Source organism: Stegostoma tigrinum, chromosome 11 (assembly GCF_030684315.1).
Source record: "Stegostoma tigrinum isolate sSteTig4 chromosome 11, sSteTig4.hap1, whole genome shotgun sequence".
In the NCBI taxonomy this organism is placed as follows: Eukaryota; Metazoa; Chordata; class Chondrichthyes; order Orectolobiformes; family Stegostomatidae; genus Stegostoma; species Stegostoma tigrinum.
Genome location: NC_081364.1, coordinates 32,888,038 through 32,912,097, shown reverse-complemented (window position 1 = coordinate 32,912,097; position 24,060 = coordinate 32,888,038). Strand labels below are relative to the sequence as shown.

Here is a 24,060-nt window from a genome sequence, read left to right as displayed (position 1 = left end):
TGTTGCAATGGTGGATATGTGTAGAGGTGTCGCTAGGTAGGTCATGATTTGTCATCCTTCCCTGAGTGTACAAGGAAGCCAAATTGCTTTTAAATTGGAATCACATAGTTTATCAGATGGGACTATGTTTATAATATGCCTAAATGTTTGGGTTTCTAGTGATCTCGAAGCTGGACGGCCACATGGTCAATGAAACAAGAAAACAGTGTTGTTTCTTACCTTCTCTAATCCTGTCATTTCTAAGTATCTTTTATTGATGATATGATTAGATCTGCAGGATCACTTTCTGGGCTGTGAAAAGTGAAGGAAAGCAGTTTAATTACTCTTTAGATTATATTAGGAAATCTAGTGACACAGGAGATGCCACTGGATGTCAATGAGGTGGAAATGCATCATTTTGGCCAACCGCGAGGGTGCAGCAGAATCTAAATATGTTAGCTCAAATCTTAATAATCTGTTGAAATGGGCAATTAAAAGAAATAGGTATTGCCATATTGACATAAAATGAGAGTTGACAATAAGATGACCATGAATCAAAGGTCTAAACTTTTGTCTATTCTTCCTTGTTCAGTTAAGAATGGTTGATAAATCAATGATATCTGTACTTCTATCAAGATGCCGTGTTCAAAAATATCAAATTACAAATTTTAAACAAATGTAAAGTCAAAGTATAGAAACCAGTACACAGACATTATTTCAATTCATTTCCTTCCCTGAGTCTCCAAATATACTAATTCTGATGAAGCAGTTGTTGTTTACTGTTCAGAAAATTTATAACTGGGGTCTACTATTAGAAACGGAGTACATCAGTTAACAAATTTGTCGCCTCCTTTGAAAGTGTACTTCAAGCCTGCTTTGCAGAAAATTGGATTGCAAAGCCTTCTAGAAGCTTTGCAATCCAATGCAGTGAGTGTGTCAGTCTTGATTATTGACTTATTATAAAAAACTTCAAACTTATTATCAAAAGATTGTGCAATTGTTTCTAATATTACACATATATTACATCATGTGATGAATATGGGGCTTGATTGCCATTCAGTGAATATTGAAATTTTATGGAACACCTTTCTAGGTGATATAGGCTGTGAGTTTAACAGGTGACTTCTTGGTGTCATGTAGATTATACACTCTGCAGCTGCAGCTTACCAGTGGTGGAAGGATTGAATGTTTAAGGTGTTAAATCGATGCCAAATAAGAATTGATTTACCTGGATGCTGTTGATTTTCCACAGTGTTGTAGAACTGCACTCATCTAGACAACTGGAGATTAATCCATCACATTATTAACTAACACATTGAGATTGATAGAAAGGCTTTTGAAAATTAGAAGGTGAGACATTTGCTGATGAGCTGCTGTTACAGGCACAGCATTTTAGATGGTTGGTCTAATTACGTTTCTGGTAAATGGATATCCCTAGGATGTTAAAGGTGAAAATGCTATTTTATCCATTCATGGGAAGTGGGTGTAACTGGCTGGGCCAGCATTTATTGCCCATTCATTCTTGCTCTTGAGAAAGTGGCAGTGAGATGTCATCCTGAACCACTGCAGGCCATTTGGTGTAAGTACCCACAAAACTTGTTAGGGAGAGATTTTCCTGCAATGCAAATGCCAATGTACTCATCCAGGCAAGTGGGGAGTACATCCATCATACTCCTGACTTGTGCCTTGCAGATGGTGGACAGGCTTTGGGGAGTCGGAAGGTGAGTTACTCACTTAGGGATTCTTAGCCTCTGACCTGCTCTTGAAATCGCAATATGTATATGATTGGTCTGAACCAGTTTTTTTGGCTAACAGTGACCCCCAGGAGGGTAAAAGAGAGGGATTCATCAATGGTAATGCAATTGAGTGTCAAGGGGTGATGGTCATGTTCTCTCATACTGGAGATGATCAGGATTCCTGGCACTTGTGTGTCAGGAATATTCTTGGCACATATCAGCCCAAACCTGGATGTGAGCATGGATTGGTTTTTCATGTTTTGGTATTAGAGATATGGCCTGCCAACTTAAGAAATATGTGAGACCGTGGGTTATTGTGTTCAGCTACCATCATTGCTTTCATGGAAATTAATATTTAAAGCTAGGCTACATCATCTGCTTCTAGTGATCCTAGTGTTCATAGAAAACTCCAACATTATGGATCTTGATCACAATATTTTTAACCTAGAATGCAAGCTACTTTCATGTTGATTTTTCGAGACCTAATGCTCAATCTGACGCATCACATCATACACGCTCAGTTTCACAGGTTGGTTGTATTTTGCTTTCCCCGTTAGTTTGCTCTATGAATGTGTGTCAGCTCTGATCTTCCATTGTAGCAATATTTTGGGTAAGATTGGTTCTCCATTTCCCTCGATACTCTGGCTTTATTTGAAGAAAAATGTTCAACTAAATTAAAGGCTTTTTCCCCTTCTTCCATTTCCCACTAAAAAGATGGCACAACTGTAATAATGCGACATATACACAATCAGTTCTGGAATACCCAAGCTCCTCCATTTGCCTGCTTCACTTCATTGACATACATGTCATCCAGTGACAGTAGATTTGGGTCTATTCCTATATATACAGATAACACCCACTCCTAACTCACCACTATCTTTGAGCCATTCCAATTGTCATACTGCTCAAAGTCAAGGCTCAAGTCACAAGTTAGCCAGAAACACTTGCAGTTGAACATCACGAAACTGAAAACATCATGTTTAGCTCCGGGCAATAGTTTTACTCTATTGCTGACACAGTCTCCCCTTGGCTTGATCATTGGCTGAAGCACTGAATCACTTTTGTTCTGAGGTTGAGTTAGAAAATCATTAGCCAATTCAACTTCTAGGAATGTACCTTCAGAATATCAACCCCTATGTCCTGAGCCAGTAAGACACTAAATTATGGTGTTTTTGCTTCCAGATTCTGCTTTTTCTAAAGCTCTTTTTGTGGACTTTTAACATGTTTTCCAATCTGTCCATACCTCCAGAATAGGCTCCACTTATGCCATCAGCCCTGTCTTTGCCAACTTCTGTTTCCTCCTTAGTCTCTAATTCTATCCATTTAAATTGTCATTCTTCTGTACAAATCCATTCTTGACCTCAGCACATCTTTACATTCTGGCTCAGCACTCGTTCTTCTTTGGAATTGTCTGCTTAAAGACCTCTTTGCTACTTCTGATCCCTCACCCGTAGCTCTTCTTGGGTCCCTCCTCCACCAGGACCGTGTCTACATTAAAGGCGCATAAGAATCAAAGTTAATAAAAATCCGAAGAAGCAAGTCCAAAACATTGGGTCAAGTTCATGGACAGAAGGATATGAATCTTTATTTATAACATTTAACAGAAATTGGATAATTCGGGATGGAGCAAACTGCTGAATGGGCCACACAGAACAGATCTGCTTCAGAAGGAGGATAATGTTGCGGCTGTTCGTTTACCTGTTTTTCCACAATTTTTGTTTTGTGGTTGTGAACACTCTGAAAGTTCGGCTTAGCGGTGTGGATTAATGTAATGATGCAAAACCAAACACCGAAATATTTTGCGTGCACAAAAGAAGCCCTGAATACTGCACCGTTATACATTTGCAAACGGAGAAGTGCAGTAAGGGTTCAGTAGGTTTTATTGACGCCTTTTTAACCCTTTGTGGGTGTACAAGTGTTCAGTCTTCAGACTACGCGAATTTAAATGAAGTTTCATTCCACGTTTTTCTGGGAAGTGTCAGTGGTAGTGGGTGGAGCTGGCAGCTGCGCTCCGGGAAATGGACAAGGCATTGAACCAATACCGAGGCGCAGGCTGTGTCCCGGGTTCGGAAGAAGGGAAGTTGCTTAAAACACGGCGGTCGGTTCGAGTCGAAAGAGAACGTAAAAGTTTGGATTCTCGTTGGAAGTTTCCCGCAGGCCGGCCTTGTAGACACGAGCAGGAAGAGCGGGAGCCGGGCTGATTGAAATCTTCTGGTTTTAGCCCCAGCCTCTGTAATCCATCACATGCAAACTGTAAACTCCAAGCATGACGTTTCCAGGTAGTTTGCTTCTTTCAGTCTCAATGACATTCAGTGAAATGTAGTTGAAACAGTATGCCTGCTTGCTACCGGTTAGCTTTAAAACAAGGTATTCCCAAACCCGTTAGGACTGGCTTAGAGTGACATCATGACATATTGCTGAAAACACAGTTTGCTGGATGGTTGCTGATGTGGGCCGGTCTTCTCTTTTCACTGTGTCTTTCAGTCATTGCTGTTCGATCTGCTTTCCAGCCTGGATCATATGACTGGCTGAGTCTAGGAACTGCCTTCAGCCTAGAATTGGCTGGCGATCATTGCCAACCACATTTTAACATTAAGGCTTGAAAAGATCCTGTTTTCCCTTCTTCCAGGCATCATTCCCAATGTAATTCTGTGACTGGCTACTTCTACCCGGGCCGGGAGGAATGTTCTGTGTTCATCCCGAATTTAGGTACGTTTTGTCTGGGAAACCCAGGCTCGTTCAGTCGAGCAAGGAAATATGTGGAACTTAAGTAAACTGTTCGAATTAACATTTTCAGTTTCGGAGCATGTGCTCCCCTGACATACAAAGTCCTCCTTCCCTGTGCTTTAAAGGGATCCGGTTTTGTGTTAATCATTAATATTTTGCTGAGATGACTCTCTAAAGTTTGTTTCCACGCTTCACTAAATTCAGAAAGAAAACTTCAAGGAGGGCAGAGATCTCGTAACACTTTAACCTAAATAAATAAACTGTAAATGTGTGTCGAGGGTACGATGTGGACCAGCGGGACGTATGGTTTCAAGGTTGCTCTGTATTAGATTCGGAATTTCTGACAGGGAAGCATTCTGTTTTGGTACATTAATTCACGGGATGTGGGTGAAGCTGGCTAGACCAGCATTTATTGCCCATCCCTAATTAACGAGAGAACAGTTAAGAAGCAACTACATTGTTGTGGATCTGGAGTCACATATAGGCCAAATCAGGTACTAACAGCAGTTTCCTTCCGTAAAGGCCGCTAGTGAACCAGATGGGTTTTTCCCCCTGGCAATCGCAATGGTATCGTATCATAATTAGACTTAATTCCAGATTTTTATTGAATTCAAATTGCATAGAGTCATAGAAATGTACAACACAAAAATAGACTTTTCAGTCCAACTTGTCCATGCTGTTCAGATATTCTAAATTAATCAAGTCCCATTTGCCAGCATTTAACTCCAAATCCTTCCTATTCATATACCCATCCAGATGACATTTAAATGTTGTAATTGTACCAGCCTCCACCATTTCCTCTGGCAGATCCTTCCAGATATACACCACACTGCATGAAAAAACTGCCCCTTAGGTCTCTTATAAATCTTTACCCTCTCACATTAAACCTATGCTATCTCATTTTGAACTTCCCTACCCTGGGGAAAAGACCTTGAATATTCACCCTATCCATGCTAGTTATGATTTTATTAACTTCTATAAGGTCACTCCTCAGCTTCTATGCACTGGAAAAAAATAGTCCCAACTCCCTGTGGGCTCAAACCCTCCAACCCTGGCAACAACCTTGTAAATCTTTTCTGAACCCTTTCAAGTTTCACAGCATCTTTCCTATAGTAGGGAGGCCAGAACCGAATGCAGTATTCCATAAGTGGCCTAACCAATGTCCTGTTCAGCTGCAACATAACCTCCCAACTCCTGTACTCAATGCACTGATGGCCATGTTCCATATGATAGTTTACTTCTCAATTGTACTTGCTTTGAGTAAAATTCATGTGAGGCCTGCCTCAGCTCACCTGTTGAGCCCTCCATATATCTTGGGTCGATCCAGGGGTAATTATTTCAAAATTGCACTCCTGGTCAACCTCCTTTATTGCACTCTCCATTAATTTGAGGTCACCCAAAACTATGCTGCTGGTATTTGATTCCATACCAAGTTCTGTTCGCCCATTAACTATGTCCTCACTGACATCCTTAGTGAAAAACAGATAGCTTTTAAAGTTCTCACCCATGATTTCAAATCTCTCCATAGTTTTGCCTTGCCCCAGCAATTTAATCAACCCCCTCCCCCACCAATTCTACAGACCCCAGCTTATCTGTACTTCTCCAAATCTCAGCATTCTTTATGTTCAATGCTGATTGTGTCTTTGGTTCAAAGTTCTAGAAATCCCTCCCTAAACCCCTCTGCCTCCATCTCTACCTTGCTTTTGTTCTTTGAGAAATGCCACAAAACTGACCTCTTTGACCAAGGCTTCAGCTATCTGCCTTAATATTTCTAAAGTGACTCACTGTCAAATTGTGTCTGATTATGAAGCAATTTGGAACATTTTACATTAACAACATGATATAAGGCAATGTAACAATAATAATCATATCCATACTGAGGTTTACAACATGTTATTGATGCAGATACTGCAGACATCAGCATTAATGTTTGTGGAGCCCTCAGGTTATTATAATTTCGTACTAGATGTTGTGAAGGGAGGGGAGATGAGGAATGTGGGATCAGCTTGAGGGGAGAAATGATATTCTCAGATATAATAATGAAAATGAATTGTGCAGGAGGAAAGAATTAACCAGTAAGTTTCTTTTAGAGATCTTTAAATTAACAATTAAAGAGTATCTGTTAAAATGAGAATTAATATCTGTAAAAAAAACTAAATATTGGAAATGATAATTGTCTATGTAGACATTCATGTTATTCAATTAAATCTGCTTTTAATTCCAGATTTTTAATTTTAATTTGCAGAGATCTACGGAATATTTGTGGTGAAAATAGTATCTTTATTGAATTGCATATCTTTTACCTCCCATGCCATCTATCCGCTCCATGACTACTTCCTCTAGCCGCACCCACATCATTCCTTTCATTCTCTCCCATTCCCCATTCTACACCTCCCAAACTGCCCAGCTTCTCATTATGCTGTCCTTTCCTCCCATTCTGTCCCCCTTCCTCACCTGCATGTACTGTCCCACCCCATCCCTTCATGTTTTCTGCCCCTCCCCTGCATACACCCCCACCCATCCCATCCTCCATGTCTTCACAATCTCAACCCTTTTGTTCTCCTCCATCCCATGCCATTAGCCTACACTCCCTTGGCGTCTCTCTCCCAGACTGTTGTTTCTCCTGTCCCCTCTATCCCTGGTAAGAAAGGGTGCAGTGAATGTGCAGGGTCAGTACATGCGGTGCATGTTCTAGATTCCGCTGTGTAAGTCAAATCACTGATCAAACAGAAAACATGGATGGATAGCAGATATGTTATTACAGGCTTTGAAAATAAAAGGAAACTGGTAACTTCAAATGATATTGTTTCTGGCATTTTTCAAAATCATGAATGGATCAAGAATGAATAGGTGTTTTCTCATCGAATATTCGAATTTTGTGTCTTCTTTAAAATAGTGTGTCTGTGACTCTGAATCGTGGTATTGCTGTTCAGCTTAATGTGCTTGACTGGAGGCAAAGCTGACAAATTAGTCTCGGCAAAACTCAATGGTATAACAACTAAACTTTTGGCCAAGGCTTTGCTATTAAACAATAGCTGGGTGTAAGCTTTCACTTCCTGGCATTGGCAGAGAAAGCCTGGCATTGACTATCAGTCTTTTCTTGTTGGAATGTTTTTTTAAAGATTCTGTTAGGAACATTTTTGATTATTGGAATAGATCTCATCAGTCAATAATCAAACTTCAAAGTAGTTTACTTGCCATAAACTACCAAAAATTGAATATCTTGAACTGTATAAATTAATTTTAAAATTTACCTTGTGCTGAGTTGATGAAATTCCTGTTTTTTTTACAACTTGAACAATTGGCCTTTACCTCTTGTGTTAAAGAGATTGCTTTTGAGTATTAAACAAGGAAAAAAATCTGGATGCAGAGCAGAAAAGAAAGAGCTAACAGGATTGAGGAGAGAATTGAAAGGCATGGCCTAAAGGAATGCATTGCAGGAGATTTCTAAAGGTAGGGAGGAGACAACAAAAAGAGCTGACAGTGGAGTGATGGCAGAGCAGGAAGCAGTAAATAGGACAATAGGGGGATGAAAAATATGGTCGTGATTTTCCCATTTTCAAATTAATGATGCGATGGATATGTTAAGTGTCGATTAACCTGCCACCACCTACTACAATAAAGCTTGATCGATCGCACACCCAATCAATTTGTTAAGAGCTACAAGACAAACTTTGGCGAGTATTTTAATTTATCACACGCTTTGACCGTAGCACCACAGTTTCCCAGAAACTACCAATCTATTACAGGCTAGCAGCTTCTGACCTGCAAAAACGAAGGTCAAATTGTAATCCTTGGGACATTTAATGGGGTGAATGTAGGTCTTTTTTGCTCCTCATGGGGTTAGGATCACAGGGAGAAGTGGTTGAAGGCAAGAGCAGAGGGTGGCATTCAGATGCCATCAGCATGTCCCACATATGTACCTTCCCCATTCTGGGTAATTGGAGGCTGTCTTCCTAACTTGGTAGGTAAGATTAAACACAAAGAATGCTAGAGAAACTCAGCAGCTTGGCCGCATCCACGGAGAGAGAAACAGAGTTAAGGTTCTGAGTCTGGTATGACTTCTTCAGTACTCTGGGCTCTTGGAGAATTTGAAAGTGAGTATGTGGGTCTTGAAGTCAATTCACTGAGCACAGAGAACTGGTGAGTCTTCCCTACCAAACTTTTATAGGAAGGATGGGAGTTTTGAAGTCCTCAAGTAGATGGAATAGTGAAAGTAGAGAAGTTGGCTGCACTGTTATATTGACTAGGGTGTCAGCAACAGTTGGAGATTGTGGTTATACAAACAGTGAAGTGGAAAACTATTTCAAACAATTGAGTATTGATTTCAAAAGTTTGGCTGAGCATAGGAGTAGATGCGCGGCTTGCATGTCTATGAATTTAGCTTGGTTGCTTTTACTGTTATCAGTTTTTTTTTTCTTTAAACTGAATCTAAGTTCTGAAAATGCCGTGATGAGTTCGGTCTCCTACATTATCACTTTGGGCCTCCTGAATTACTTGTCCATCAACATACTTAATGAGATTAAAATTCAAAATTTGATTGTAAAATATTTTTCCCTTACTAACATGAAGGGCCAGAATTATTAAGATGATGAAAATGTGGAATAGGAAATAATCATTTAGATAGCTTGATATGTTCCACTTGCTCTTATAGGCATGAAGTTACAAGTCATAGTGCCTTATGTCTACACTTGTCCCATCCCCTGCCAAAAAAAGTGCCATTTTTCCTGGGTTTTGTCCAGAGGTTGGCTGACAGAGTTCTCACATTGATAAAATTCAATTATTTATATAATACTTAGGATTTGCAATGATCATCACTCAATGTTCAGTACAATCTCTGACTTGTTTTTATGTCGCTTGTTCTTAACAGTAAACTGCTTTTGATTATTCTCCCTTAACTCTGCAGTTTCATACAGAAATCTTCAGAAGAACTCTCTCACTCATATTTTAACTGACTTTTATGAGTGTAGGTGTAGCTGTACAATTTACAAAATTCATTGTGTTTCCCTGTCCAAAATGTGCCAGAAGAACTTTTTACAGCCAGGTGAAAATGCTTACAAGATCGCAGTTTAATGTTTTACCTTTATTTCCAGTATTGATTTAGTAACTAATTCATCTTGTAACTACCTCACTCTTCAGTCAACTGTTGCACTACTAATTTAGTCTACTGACACTAGTGGCAGATTGAGTTAGTCTGATTGTTCTTGGCCTCTTGGGCTTGGTTGGGATTGGTTACTTGATTTCAGAATCTAATTTGATGCTGTGTTCTAACTTAGGCTGCTCGCTCCTGTGATTTGTTTGTACAGCTGTTGTTTATAATGGAGTTTATGATGCTAATTTTTATGCTGTGGAACTGAATTGTGTGTGAAGAAGAAGAAGCTTATTTACAAATCCACTATAACTGTCCAGAACACATACATTTTGCAATTTCAAATTCAGAGCTGTAAAAAACCAGAGTCTGGTACAACCATTCCAGGCTCTGAATAACCTTGGTTACAGAGAATGTTGAAATGAACATCCATAGGACAACAACAAAATATTGCAAAAAAACTTATTTGAAAGGAGTATGGATGGTTAAACATTATTCTGAACATTACAATTTTACATATCTGAATGTATTGTTGATGGGAAAGAGTGAGCATACAATCACAATTGAGGGTATGGAAATAGTTGAACATTTGTCTGAGAAACTGCTTGAAATTATTTAGTCACAATATTTCCTGGAACTGTGTGACTGAAAGTTTAAGCCAATATTTTAATCATTTTATTACCCTGGCACAGAATTATGATTACAAATGAGAAACATCAGTGGAATTTTAAATTATACAAATATCTGGATTACAGATGTTCATCTGAGTCCATTTCAGTCAATTTAGATATTTAGAGTTCTGTAGCTTTAGTGGATCTCGAGCAAAGCCACATAGTATTGAAAGGTAACACTTAAAAGTACAAAGAGAGTTATCTCCTAAGAATTTGAGCAAACATTGTTTTGTGCAACAAATGTCTCAAGTAAACTCCCCTGCTGTGTTCCAAACTGCTTGTTTATAGTGGAAGTGCTGTTTTTGGTTTTATCCAGCTTTTTATCATTGGATGTTTGAGACATGTATACACACATGTTCAGGAGGGACGATTTGAGAGAAATTACCACAGTTTCCACATTTTACAGCAGTCTCACTCCTTGAGTTGAGATGAGCCCAATTTTCTATAAACATATAAATGAGAAACAAATATAGGCATCCTTGTACAGGAAAGTCATTTTCTCTGAACCAATATCCATGTTAGAATGGGATTGCTGACCCTAAATATAACATCCCATTGTTGTATTTGGCATAGGCCTAGAATTGAACCTAAGATTTCCTTAAATGCACTTATGATCTAAATTCATTAGGGAGAAGGTAAGTAGAAAATTAAGCTTTGGTTCATATTCCCAATTGAAGGGATGACTAGATCAATCACTCAGCACCCAAGGTCCACGATATTTTTCTTCTGTTTGAAATGGCCTAGAGTAACACTACTATTTTAACCCTTCAACCATAAATTGACCAAGCACCAATCATTATCATTGATTCCCAACCAAAATACCAGTGTGCTTAAGATAACAGTATGGAGCTGGATGAACACAGCAGGCCAAGCAACATCTCCGGAGCACAAACACTGATATTTCGGGCCTAGACTCTTCATCAGAGAGGGGGATGGGGAGAGGGTTCTGGTATAAATAGGGAGAGAGGGGGAGGTGGGCCGAAGATGGAGAGAAAAGAAGATAGGTGGAGTGGAGAGTATAGGTGGGGAGGTAGGGAGGCGAGAGGTCAGTCCAGGGAAGATGAACTGGTCAAGGAGGCAGGATGAGGTTAGTAGGTAGGAAATGGAGGTGCGGCTTGAGGTGGGAGGAAGGGATAGATGAGAGGAAGACCAGGTTAGGGAGGCGGGGACAAGCTGGGCTAGTTTTAGGATGCAGTGGGGGAAGGGGACGATCTGGGCTGGTTTTGGGATGCACTGGGGGAAGGGGAGATTTTGAAGCTTGTTGAAGTCCACATGCGAACCATTTCAACTCCCCCATCCCATTCCTTAACGACATGTCCATCATGGGCCTCCTGCAGTGCCACAGTGATGCCACCCGAAGGTTGCAGTAACAGCAACTCATATTCCGCTTGGGAACCCTGCAGCCCAATGGTATCAATGTCGACATCACAAGTTTCAAAGTCTCCCCTTCCTCCACTGCATCCCAAAACCAGCCTAGCTCGTCCCGTCCCCCCACTGCATCCCAAAACCAGCCCAGCTTGTCCCTGCCTCCCTAGCCTGCTGTTCTTCCTCTCATCGATCCCTTCCTCCAACCTCAAGCTGCACCTCCATTTCCTATCTACTAATCTCATCCCACCTCCTTGACCTGTCCATCTTCCCTGGACTGACCTATCCCCTTCCTACCTCCCCACCTATACTTTCCTCTCCACCTATCTTCTTTTCTCTCCATCTTCAGTCCGCCTCCCCCTCTCTCCCTATTTATTCCAGAACCCTCTCCCCATCCCCCACTCTGATGGAGGGTCTAGGCCCAAAACGTCAGCTTTTGTGCTCCTGAGATGCTGCTTGGTCTGCTGTGTTCATCCAGCTCCACACTTTGTCATCTTGCTTTCTCCAGCATCTGCAGTTCCCATTATCTCTGATCACAATTAGACCTGTGTGCTTATGTAAGATTCAGTTTCACCATACTATTGATTGAACCCTTCCCATCCTCCAAATTTAATTGATATGAGTCTCCTGAATGTTGCTACCTACGGTTAAGTGTATTCCTGGAGATTTCTTCATGTTGCATTTGCCTCCAGTTTGCAAAAGTTATGATAGTTACCTGAGTCAAAGTTGAAACACAAAAAAGCTCAGTTCCAAAATTAAGAATTCTTGAGAACCTGAGGACCAAGTATATTTGGTGTCCTTATGCATTCAAACCTACCTTCCCATTTGAATAGAATGAAACTTTTTAATGCAGTAAAAAGTACAAAGGATTAGGCCTCTAACAGTTTTATACACAAATCAGCAGTTAAAGAACCAGAAAGATTAATTTTAGACATGATTGAAGAGACAGGTTTTGAAGTGGTAGCAAAACTGAAGCGTTTGGGGAAAACCTACATTTTAAAAAAAATAAATCTTCTCGACATTAACTGTAATTTCCATTGAATTTTGAAAACTGTACTCCTAAACTACCCAGGTTGATCATTGATCTTAAAATATGATGCTGGAAGTGGTTTCTATGTGCTTCACCTCTGTATTTTGGATGAATGCTATAATGCAATTTGTCAGCCCTTGAGTGGCACTCCACAGACTGTTGCCTTTGGCCTTTAGTTTCTGTCCGGTCTATATGATCACAGTGCTGGCTGGGTGAGAGTTTTAATTCTGGAAAGGAAAACTCTGCAGATGCTGCAAAGTTGAAATGAAAGAGAAATTTCTGCAACTGCTCAGCAAGCCAACCAGAATGTGTGGAGAGAGAAGAACAATTAATATTGTAGGTTGATGATCTTTAATCGGAACCAGAAGAAGTTGTAGATGTGACAGTATAGTTAGAACAGAACAAAACAAGGAAAGGGCATCAGTTGAGGTAGGAAAGGAGAAGAGGAAGACCTATCATAAGGTGAGGGCAGAACCCAGTGTGACAATGGCACAATTATGGGTGCTGATAAAACTTCAACTCCCAGGATACAGGAATGTCAGTTATTATCATTGCAATGCTTAGCGAGATGTGTGTAAGTTGTGAACTGTATTTCCATACACTCTTCTGGATCTACCGAAGACATTAATCCTGCACTCCTTGAGGTTTGAGGACAATCTGAGAAAGTCATAGAGTCATATAGCACAGAAATGGACCCCTTGATCTGACTCATCCAGTCAGGCCAAGTTTCCCAAACTAAACTAGTCCCATTTACCTTCATTTGGCTCATTTCCCTATAAACGTTTTGCATTCATGTACCTGTGCAAATGTCTATTATATGTTGTAACTGTATCTGCACCTACCAATTCCTCTGGCATTTCATTCCATCCTCTTTTTTTAAAAAAGTTGCCCCTTACATTCCTTTTAAATTTTTCTCTTTTCTCCTTAAAAATATGTCTTCTAGTTTTAAATTTCCCTATGCTAGAAAAAAGACCTTTGCAATTCACCTTATCTATGATCCTCAAGAATTTATAAATTTCTATAAAATCACTTCTCAACCTCCTATGCTGCAGTGGAAAAGTCCCAGCCTAACCAACCTCTCCCTATAATACAAACACTCCAGTCCTGGAAACATCCTTCTCAATCTCTTCTGTACCTTCTCCAATTTAATAATATCCTTCTTACAGAAGGCGAACAGAACCGTACACAGTGCCAAAAGTGGCTTCACCAGTGTCCTGTAAAACTGCAACATGCATCCCAAATGCTATACTCAACATTCTCAATCACCCTGTCTACCTGTGGCACAACTTTCAAAGAACTATGCACCTGAACCTCTAGGTTTCTGTGTTCGTCAACATTCCCCAGGGACCCACCAATAACTAACTGTACAAGTACTGATCTTGTTTGTCCTACCAAAATGCATCACCTCGCATTTTATCCAAATTAAACTCAGTGAACCACTCCTTGGCCCATTGCCTCAACAACATCCCTTTGTAATCTTAGATCGTCTTCATGTGGAGAATTGCTGTTTAGACCAAGTATTGGTGGTCACCGCCATGATTTGGGACTGAATCCATAACGGGAGAGAACAGTTTAAGGCGAAACAATTTAAGCAAAGAAAATTGATGGAAGAGGTTTTCAATTCAATGACTGATTTCTATATAATTAGGCCAACAGTGTTTGTAAACTCTCAGTGGAATGACATGATACCACATCTGTGCTGCAGTCTGAATGTGTTTACTGTGCTGACGTATGGTGCAGTTACGAGTAGAAGCAGCCAGGAATTGTTGAAGCAGCTTGAGAGAAAACACTGCACTAAAAATGAACAATTGAATGATTTTTTTATATCAGTTCTTCAATGAATGAATGAAGCAGTGTTCTTGAGATGATAAACTGAAATGGAGAAGCAACTATTTCTGTTTCGACAGATTCATCACCAATAAATCTGCAATGATCTATTTTTGAAGTTGGAACATGAATCAATTAAAGTTCTTTTAAAGATTCTTCAAAATCAGTAATTTCGGGTTTAACTAGGTCAGTTCAGATCACAAATACTGAAACAGGCTTTTGACATTATTTTAGTAGCTGTGCAAGCTCTATAAGAAAAGATAGATAATGCAAGTATCTTAAGTTTGTAACCATAAAGGTGTACCAGATGTAATCTTTTGAGATTTTACCAATAACCTTTCTCTGCATTGACACTGGCATAGAGCTGGATTAGGATTCTTCACTGTCTCGTTGCATATTCATTTGAGCTTTGAGATTATTGTTACTGTTGTTATAGTAACAGTTTTGGCTATTCAGTGAGGTTTCCTTTTGTGAGTTGTTTTGCTGAATAATATTGGGCATGTAAGACTACATTGTGCAGCTGAAAAGAAAGCAACGGAAGTATTTGTGAGTGTTCATTTTAATGTCAAGTTTTAAAATGTCCAGTTTCCAACAATATTCACGTTATTGGAATTTTGGATTTAAAAGTCATTTGCACACAGGAGAAGTGAATGAGTCATCTGAATATTAATTTTCTAGTTTCAAGTAATTTTGAAGCTCCCAATTCCTCTCCCTTTTGGGTTAGTTTCAATGAGTAACAGACTCTCATAAAGGAGGAACATTGCTGGCTAAATTTACTGAACCATAAAGAGAGATCCCTGACCCTGTTCTTATCACATTAAATAACTAACGTTTTTGAAGTTCTGCAGATTTGATTCGTATTGTACCTCCGTCATCTTCGAGAACAGATTGATGAATGGAGTTTTCCACTAACTTGAAATGGTCTTTAAATTAACCTGTTTGACAAAGCATGAAATTCACTCATTTACCATTTCTTTCCCCAGTAAGTCCAACAATGTTATTCCAAATGTAACGTTAGCTATCTTTGTTTTGAACACCCCAAAGATTGTCATTTATGTTCAGGTATGGCTTTCTGTTTTATTTAAATAATTTGTATTTCCTCACCATCACCATTATAAAGACCACACTGCTACAAATTCTAGCTCAGCTGGGTGCGTGGAATTAACAATCCATAAAATGCCAATTTTAGGAAAAATATGAAATGCACTACTCCATTGTCTAAGATATTTCTTTGGTGCTAACTTTCCAGTGACTTGCTTCATCAGCATGTACAACTGAGATTGACAATTCTGAACTAAAATTCCATAACACTTTCATTTGTAGCTGTGAAACCTCTCAGGTACTACCTAATTAGACTGACTCAAAGACTAAAACTGATGTAACAGCAAAGGTGGATTCACCATGCTAATTGCCCATAGTGTTCAGGGATGTGTAAATTTGGTGGGCTATAACGGTATATGAGTGGTATGTCTGAGGGTCAGTGTGGACTTGTTGGGCTGAAGGCCCGATTTCCAAGCTGTAGGGATTCTATGATTCTATGAAAATTACTCCCTGCATAAGTTGTTCAGGTCCTGCTTGACTTTTGGAACCAAGTGAATCATTTTGAACGTATGTGTGTTTGGGGTATTGATGATGGTGATGGGAATGGGGAGAAGGGGCAATTAAGAGAATTACAAAGGTACAACTTCCTTCCACTGGAGAAGAACAATGCCTTCATATGTACTAACTGCCCCTTCAACATACGCAGGTGGACCAGACAAAGTTACGAACACACTTCATTGAAGTAGCTAGATAAATTCCTGTGCTCAAAATATAAACCTTTTGCTAAATGTCAGTGCCCCAAAATAGAATCAACACTGTCCAGGATATGCATAGTCTTATCTCTTCGTAAATACTGGCAATGATTAAATTTGGGATGATGCATATTGCTGGAAACCTCGTGAGAACTACTAGGGTTCAAGTAGGGAATGGTAAAAATTTTTATCGAGTTTCTTAACAACTCAAGAACAAAAATTTATTTTGACTAACTTTTACAATATAAGGGAGCCCTCCTCAAAGTTTTAAAATGTAATTTGCTAAATGTGAATTCACACTTAAAAGTGTGATAACTTTATCATCAGCATTTTTCCAGCCAATTAGTGATATCAATTGGAAAGGGTGTATGTCATTAGAATTACTCCCAAAATTGTTAAAGAGCAGGAAGGTGCCTACTGCAAAGTGCCAATATTGAACCTGGTCAATTTTGTCTGTAATACTCAAATGGACAATTGAGAAAACACTGCATTGTTAGACAAAATCCAATATGGTGTCTCAGATGGAAATAAATCACCCGTGTTGCTTTTCACATAAAGGTGTGGAAGTTCTTCTGTCTCCTAAGTAATATTTATGACTCAATTAACATCACAGAAACACCACTGTCACAGTTGTTAGTAGGACCTTTTTGTTTATGAAAGCAACTGCTGTGTTTCCCTACTTTATGTTAGAGTTTGTACAGAAGAGCCGTTTCATTGAGCTTTGAATTATTTTGGAATGTCTGGGAAGTTGTGAAAAGTAAAACTTCTTCCTTTCTTTGAAATATTCTAGACTTCAGACTGATGTGGTGCATTAAAATGCTGTCATTTAGTTCTCGTCTCTGTATTCACATCTAGTCAGGTGAGATGGTAGACTTCTGCCCCTAATAAGAATTTCAAGCAAAATCAATTCAGACAACACTCACCAGACTGCAAAGTGTGGAGCTGTATGAACACAGCAGGCCAAGCACCATCTCAGGAGCACAAAAGCTGACATTTCAGGCCTTGACCCTTCATCCCCTACGCCTCATTTTCACCATGGACGCCCAGTCCCTATACACCTGCATTCCCCATGCAGATGGCCTAAAGGCCCTCCACTTCTTCCTGTCCTGCAGACCCAACCAATCCCGCTCCACCGACACCCTCATCCGCCTAGCCGAACTTGTCCTCATCCTCGACAAATTCTTTTTCAATTCCTCCCACTTCCTACAGACAAAGGGGGTGGCCATGGGTACCCGCATGGGCCCAAGCTATGCCTGCCTCTTTGTAGGTTGTGTGGAACAGTCCCTCTTTCACACTACACTGGCCCTAAACCCCACCTCTTCTTTCTTATCATTGACTGTATCGGCACCACCTCTTGCTCCCAAGAGGAGCTCAAACAGTTCATCCATTTCACCAACACCTTCCACCCCAACCTTAAGTTCACCTGGACCATCTCCAACACATCCCTCACCTTCCTGGACCTCTCTGTTGCCATCTCAGGCAACCACCTACACACCAATGTCCATTTCAAGCCCAATACACCTCCTCCCACCCACCTTCCTGCAAAAATTCCATCCCCTATTCCCAATTCCTTCGCCTCCGCTGCATCTGCTCCCAGGATGAGGCATTCCACTCCCGTACATCCCAGATGTCTTCGTTCTTCAAGGACTGCAATGTCCCCCCCGTAGTAGTCAAGAACACCCTCGACCATGTCTCCCGCATTTCCTGCACCTCATCCCTCACACCCCGCCCCCGCAATAACCACCAAAGAGAATCCCCCTAGTCCTCACATACCACCCCACCAACCTCTGGAGACAATGCATCATCCTCCGACACTTCTGCCATCTACAATCTGACCCCACCACCCAAGACATTTTTCTAACCCCACCCTTGTCTGCCTTCCAGAGAGACGACTCTCTCTTCAACTCCCTTGTCCGCTCTACACTCCCCGCCAACCCCACCACACTCGGCACTTTTCCCTGCAACCGCAGGAATTGCTACACCTGCCCCCACACCTCCTCCCCCACTCCCATCCCAGGCCCCAAGATGACTTTCCACATCAAGCAGATGTTCACCTGCGTATCTGCCAATGTGGTATACTGCATCCGCTGTACCCGGTGTGGCTTCCTCTACATTGGGGAAACTAAGCGGAGGTTTGGGGACTGCTTTGCAGAACACCTATGCTCGGTTCGCAATAAACAACTGCACCTCCCAGTCATGAACCATTTCAACTCACCCCTCCCCCCTCCCATTCCTTGGATGACATGTCCACCCTGGGCCTCCTGCAGTGCCATAATGATGACACTCGTAGATTGCAGGAACAGCAAGCCATATCCAGCTTGGGAACCCTGCAGCCTAATGGTATTAATGTGGATTTCACCAGCTTCAAAATCTTCCATCCCCCCCCACTGCATCCCAAAACCAGCCCAACTTGTCCCCACCTACCTAACCTGTTCTTCCTCTCACCTATCCCCTCCTCCCACCTCAAGCCGCACCTCCATTTCCTACCTAATACCGTCATCCCACCCCCTTGGCCTGTCCGTCCTCCCCGGACTGACCTATCCCCTCCCTACCTTCCCACCCATACTCTCCTCTCCACCTATCTTCTCCTCTATCCATCTTCGGTCCGCCTCCCCCTCTCTCCCTATTTATTCCAGTTCCCTCCCCCCATCCCCCTCTCTGATGAAGGGTCTAGGCCCGAAACGTCAGCTTTTGTGCTCCTGAGATGCTGCTTGGCCTGCTGTGTTCATCCAGCCTCACACTTTGTTCTCTCGGATTCTCCAGCATCTGCAGTTCCCATTATCTCTGAACACTCACCAGACTGTCCTTTTTGGAATCCGGCACACACTCCCTCCAAAAATTTAGACAGAATTATTTTTAGACCAGCCTCCTGATTTTCCCGTCACAACTTATAGTTCTCCAAGTTGGATTTATTGCTTGCTGTAGTTTGCGCCTTTCTTCCTGATAGCGCTATTGATATACCTACATCACATGATTTGTGATAGTTCAAGGAAGCTGCTCACCTCCAGCTTCTCAAAGGTCATTAGAACTGGGCAACCAATACTGGCTTTGCGATTGAAACTGAGCAACATAGGAGTAGGAGTATGCCATACAGTCCTTGCATGCTTTGCCATTGTAGATCATGGCAGATTATCTTTAAAAGCTATTTTCCCAGTCTATCTGCAGTTTTTTTTGCTATCATTTGTATCTAGAAGTCTATGGATCCCTGTCTTAAAACATACTCAATGACTGACCTTTCATGATCCGTTGGGATCATTATCCTCTGAGTGAAATTCCTATTCATCTCAAAGGTACTTGGTTTGTCCTTTAATCTGAGACTATGTTTCCATGTTCTAGAACCCCAGAGGCGGAGAAAACATCCCTTCTGACAGCAGTGCCCACATCCCAAGAACAAAACCAAAAACAAACAAGAGCTTCAGTCAACATATTTTCAAAAGCAGCCTGGTGATATATGGATCAGTTGTTTTTTTCTTAAGAATTCAATCTTGGAAGAAAAATTTAAAGAAAGCAACTGTTCAATATGCAGTAAGAACGATAATATTAAACTGATAAGGCAGTTGTTCGCAGGCCCATTAGTGTTCAAACAGGATGATTTGGTTAGAGATGTGCAAGTGTGTCCCTCTACTCGGGTCATATGACATTGATTAGAATTCAAAACCAAAGATTGTGAAGAATGTTTTTCTCCACGATGCATGAAAGAAAATGAAATTACTTTTGTAAATGTATCAAGGTCACCATTTCATCATCCACATTGGGAACTCACTGGGGTACACATTGTGCTTCCAGATGCACAGTAATGCAAGGAAAGCGAGGTATCTGTATTAAATAAATAACTTTGAATATACTTGGGGAATTCTCTGGTCAACCATCTATGCAGTTCAGATTAAAATAAGTCCAACTTTTGTAATTTGAAGTGGTTACAAAATACATTTTGTACCCAGTAAAGTATCGTCTTAAATGAACCAAGGCTATATCTTTTATGAGTTGCTTGAGGTTTTTGGAGGGTTTTTCACCACATGGCCTAGTGCATTTTCTCTGTATTTTATGAAATTTGCCCATTTAATTATTTGCTCGCTTATCTACCCTTAGCCTTGTCTGAGTCTAGCCCCATTTAATCACATACAGTTCTGGGAGCAATTCACCACTGTCTAATGTCCCAGAGTTGGTCGACATCCCTGGTACCAGTGTGTATATAGCCAAACATTCAGTCTGGAACTGCTTTTCCATATTCCCTGCATTTTCCTTGGACATGGCAGGCAAGGGGAAATTTGTTTGAGTTCTGAGGAAGGGTCACCAGACCTGAAATGTTAACTCTGATTTTCCTTCATGGATGCTGCCTGACCTGCTGAGCTTTTCCAGCAAATTTGTTTTTGTTCCTGATTTACAGCATCCGCAGTTCTTTCATTTTTTCTTTAAGGGGAAATTTGTGCTGTGTTTGGCAGACAGGGACCTGGAGGCCCACCTGGAGGTAGTGTAGAGGTGGTACATCCTCTTCTCCCATGACCCACAGAGGAGGCAATAACACCAAACCATAAAACCTGGTCTGAGGTTGCCCCCATCCAAGCAAGCACAATCTCGGACATTTGGACAAATTTTGGAAGAAGATCAGTGAACTTTGTGTCTGTGCTAAACAGCATTGCAACAAAGTCTTATTGTGAGTCTGGTGTCTCTGATCAAGGGGAAAAAGTGAAGGATCGAGTTTCCATGTTTGTCAGTAGTCCTAGCTACTTTCTAATCGATCCGTTCATAGATGTTATTACATGCACCTGGCATAATAGGATTTGAACCCGTGCCTCCAGTCTCAGAGCTAGAGACACGCCCACTGCACCACAACAGCCTCTCCTCCTTGTGTGAAGCCCAGATAACAGGCATCATAACTAACAATTTAGAACATCACAATAAGGCTGAGATCAGGTATAGAGCTGGATGAACACAGCAGGTTAGGCAGCATCAGAAGAGCATGAAAGCTGATGTTTCGGGTCTGGACCTTTTCCTCAGATTTTCTGAAGAAGGGTCCAGACCCAAAACGTCAGCTTTCCTGCTCCTCTGATGCTGCTTGGCCTGCTGCGTTCATCCAGCTCTATACCTTGTTATCTGAGACTCCAGCATTGGCAGTTCCTACTGTCTCATAATAAGGCTGATCTGTGTTTCCAACCGACAACTCATATGAATTGTTGGAGTGGCTAATGATAGAAATTATGTTCATTAAACTTGCGTTCTTCTCGGTTGTGTGATTTATGACAACGTTAATTGATACCTTTTCTCATCAGGCCAGTGATAAACTTGCCATCAAATATTTAGTGATTAACTGCACACAACTATGTTTGCAATTACTTCATGTATTTGTTACAACTGTTTGCAATTACTTCATGTGTGTCACAATCCTAATTCAACCATGTCATTCTTTAATATATGAAAGGCTGTTTTAAAATCATAAAGCAGTTGTTTGTCTTTGATTACAAGCAATATTTTGAACAGAAAATATTTGTTCTCCTACCATACTGTCTTGGAAAATCTGTTTAGATTGTTATATAATTAGCGATTGATAGTTTTCACATTAATAAACCTGAATAACTTAACAATTCCTTAACTTAATTAGGAATGCAGACTATTCAGTGTTCAGTATGTGTCATGATTCACAAATAAGCAACTGTTTCCAAAACAGTTCTCGACCTGCATTGTTATCTAGGAATGGTTCATCTGTGTTAAAGCTTTTGCTGTTACAGTTTTAGTTGTATAAGGTGTTCTGATTTGTTTTAGTGAATTCTGATCATGCACAATGGAGCATAATAGAAACTGGTTCCAGCAAGTTGAGGATGACACATAGAACACAGCTTCAAGGAAAAGCTGTTAATCATCAAGAGTGTGACATTGTATTATTATTGGATTTGTGAATGCATTTTTTTCCATATTGTAAATCATGCACGAGATTTTATCAAGCTCTATCATAATGGCATGGACTCAGAAAGGTTTGAGGACAGTCATAAATATTACTGGATGTCTTATATACTAGTAGGTCAAAGTGTTTCAGTCCTGTTAGATAATAAATTTAAGATATATTTGGATGCATCAACAGCTGTAAAAGATATCCAACCACATTATCTGCAAAATATTTTAAATCCCTTGATGTGTTACTTTACAAATTAGTGGATATAGCGCAGCAGATTTACTCTTGCCGCTGTGGTTCTCTTTTTCTGGTTAATAAAGTAGCAGCTGAGATAATTAAAACTGGTAGCTTTCAGCGTTATTACGTGTAACAAAGTTTATGGCCGTCTGCGTGTGAAATTTATTTCAGAAATATATTGTGAGTAATAAATTCTTTGGTTATACTTTAGGGATTCTATAATTCCATGATAATGCATATAGTGCAGCAGCAGGCCATTTGACCCATCAAGGGCACATCAACGCTCCAGGCAACATCCCAGGCAAAAAGTAGCCTTTTTTAACTTCGTGCAGAAAATGATATAAATTAATAAGCAGTTACTGTGAAACCTTTGTAATCTTGCTTCATTCAAATAATGCTGATAATCTGCTAGTTGTTATGATAATGTTTGACCAGTTTGTAGGTCATGTGAGTTATGATTTTTTTATGATCAATGCTTTGAAATGAAAACACGTGACATTTAGGTTTTCTATCAATTGGATACAATTCAGTGACACCTTTTTCTCATGTAAGGTATTAATCTGTTTAACTGTTAAGAAATCAATACTAAGTGGCATTGATTATGCAAAACAGTCTTTTAATTAAATGACTTCTTACTGGCATTGTTGGTGCACATACACTACACGGACTGCAGCAATTTAAGGAGGTAGTTCACCACCACCTCCCCAGGAGCAACCAGGGATGGGCAATGAATACTGGCCCAGCCAGCGACACCCATATTCCATGAATTAATAAACAAAAATTGTAAAACTCTTCAGGTTTCTTGCCTATCAATGTCAAAAAACTAGTTTGCATTTCTCTTCCTGGACTGGGGTATTCCTTGTTTTAATTGATGGCGACCTCCAGGGCTGGTTTCAGTTCCCTCCACCTCAGAACCCTCTGCCACCTCAACAGCTCACCATCTAGACACAGCTCAAGTTTAATGATATTCAACATGCACTTCAGCTGAACTTATCCATATTTCTAGATCATCTTTTGGCTCATAGCATAAATTCTATAAATGGTGTTGAAATAACTGAGGGTGGAAATGCTAGAAATTCCGGGGTTCAGGTACATTCAGCGTACAGTATTCTTAACTCTCATGCTGTCTGTTAGGTGGTAAGATTTTGTGCACCTATCAGGAATGTTTACCATTGTGGCTGTCAGTGGTGAATAGATACACTACACAGGTGACATGGGTGTTGCCTCTGGTACTCAGGAGTCATCCTTGATGTCATTACTATTTTGTCACTTGATGGAAAAGCTGCTATGTTGCACCACTTGTTAGGCAATATTACCTTATACTGTGTTCCATTCAACAGCTCTGCAACCATTTTGATGTCAGCCTTGAAAGGTGTGGATCAGAGTAACAACATGACAAGGTTTGAATTTTCCTTCATCTATTGGTTTTTTGTGAGAATTCCCTTGATCTCTGGACCTATGTATCTAAAACCTGTGACCTATTGGATAATGTGATGTTGTTGAACCTGTTCTGTTCACCAAATTCCTCAAACTGTGGTAAATTACTTGCAATAGTCACATTATTCTTTCAGGAATCCCTTGTTCAGTTAATAAGAGTCGTAATGCTGAGATGATGGTTGTAACTCTCAATTCCTAAAAGAGAATTTTGAGGCGCAGTTTGTGATTATGGGATGCCATTCTTGATTATGTGTGAATAACCAGATGCCACAGTATCTATAG

At 40.4% G+C, this 24,060-nt stretch overlaps 1 protein-coding gene across 2 annotated transcripts in view; it reads left to right on the top strand.

The window, feature by feature from the left end:
• Positions 1–3,766: 3,766 nt before the first annotated feature.
• arhgef3 (Rho guanine nucleotide exchange factor (GEF) 3) overlaps positions 3,767–24,060 on the top strand; it is a 310,123-nt gene continuing 289,829 nt past the window's right edge. The window contains exons 1-2 of one of the 2 annotated variants that reach the window (XM_048547753.2): positions 3,767–3,994; positions 23,682–23,741. In XM_048547753.2, the coding sequence (XP_048403710.1) occupies positions 3,960–3,994; positions 23,682–23,741 (95 nt within the window). In that variant the 5' untranslated portion in view covers positions 3,767–3,959. Of the gene's footprint in view, positions 3,995–4,244; positions 4,425–23,681; positions 23,742–24,060 lie in introns of those variants that run through there. The other variant, XM_048547754.2, reaches the window with a different exon arrangement.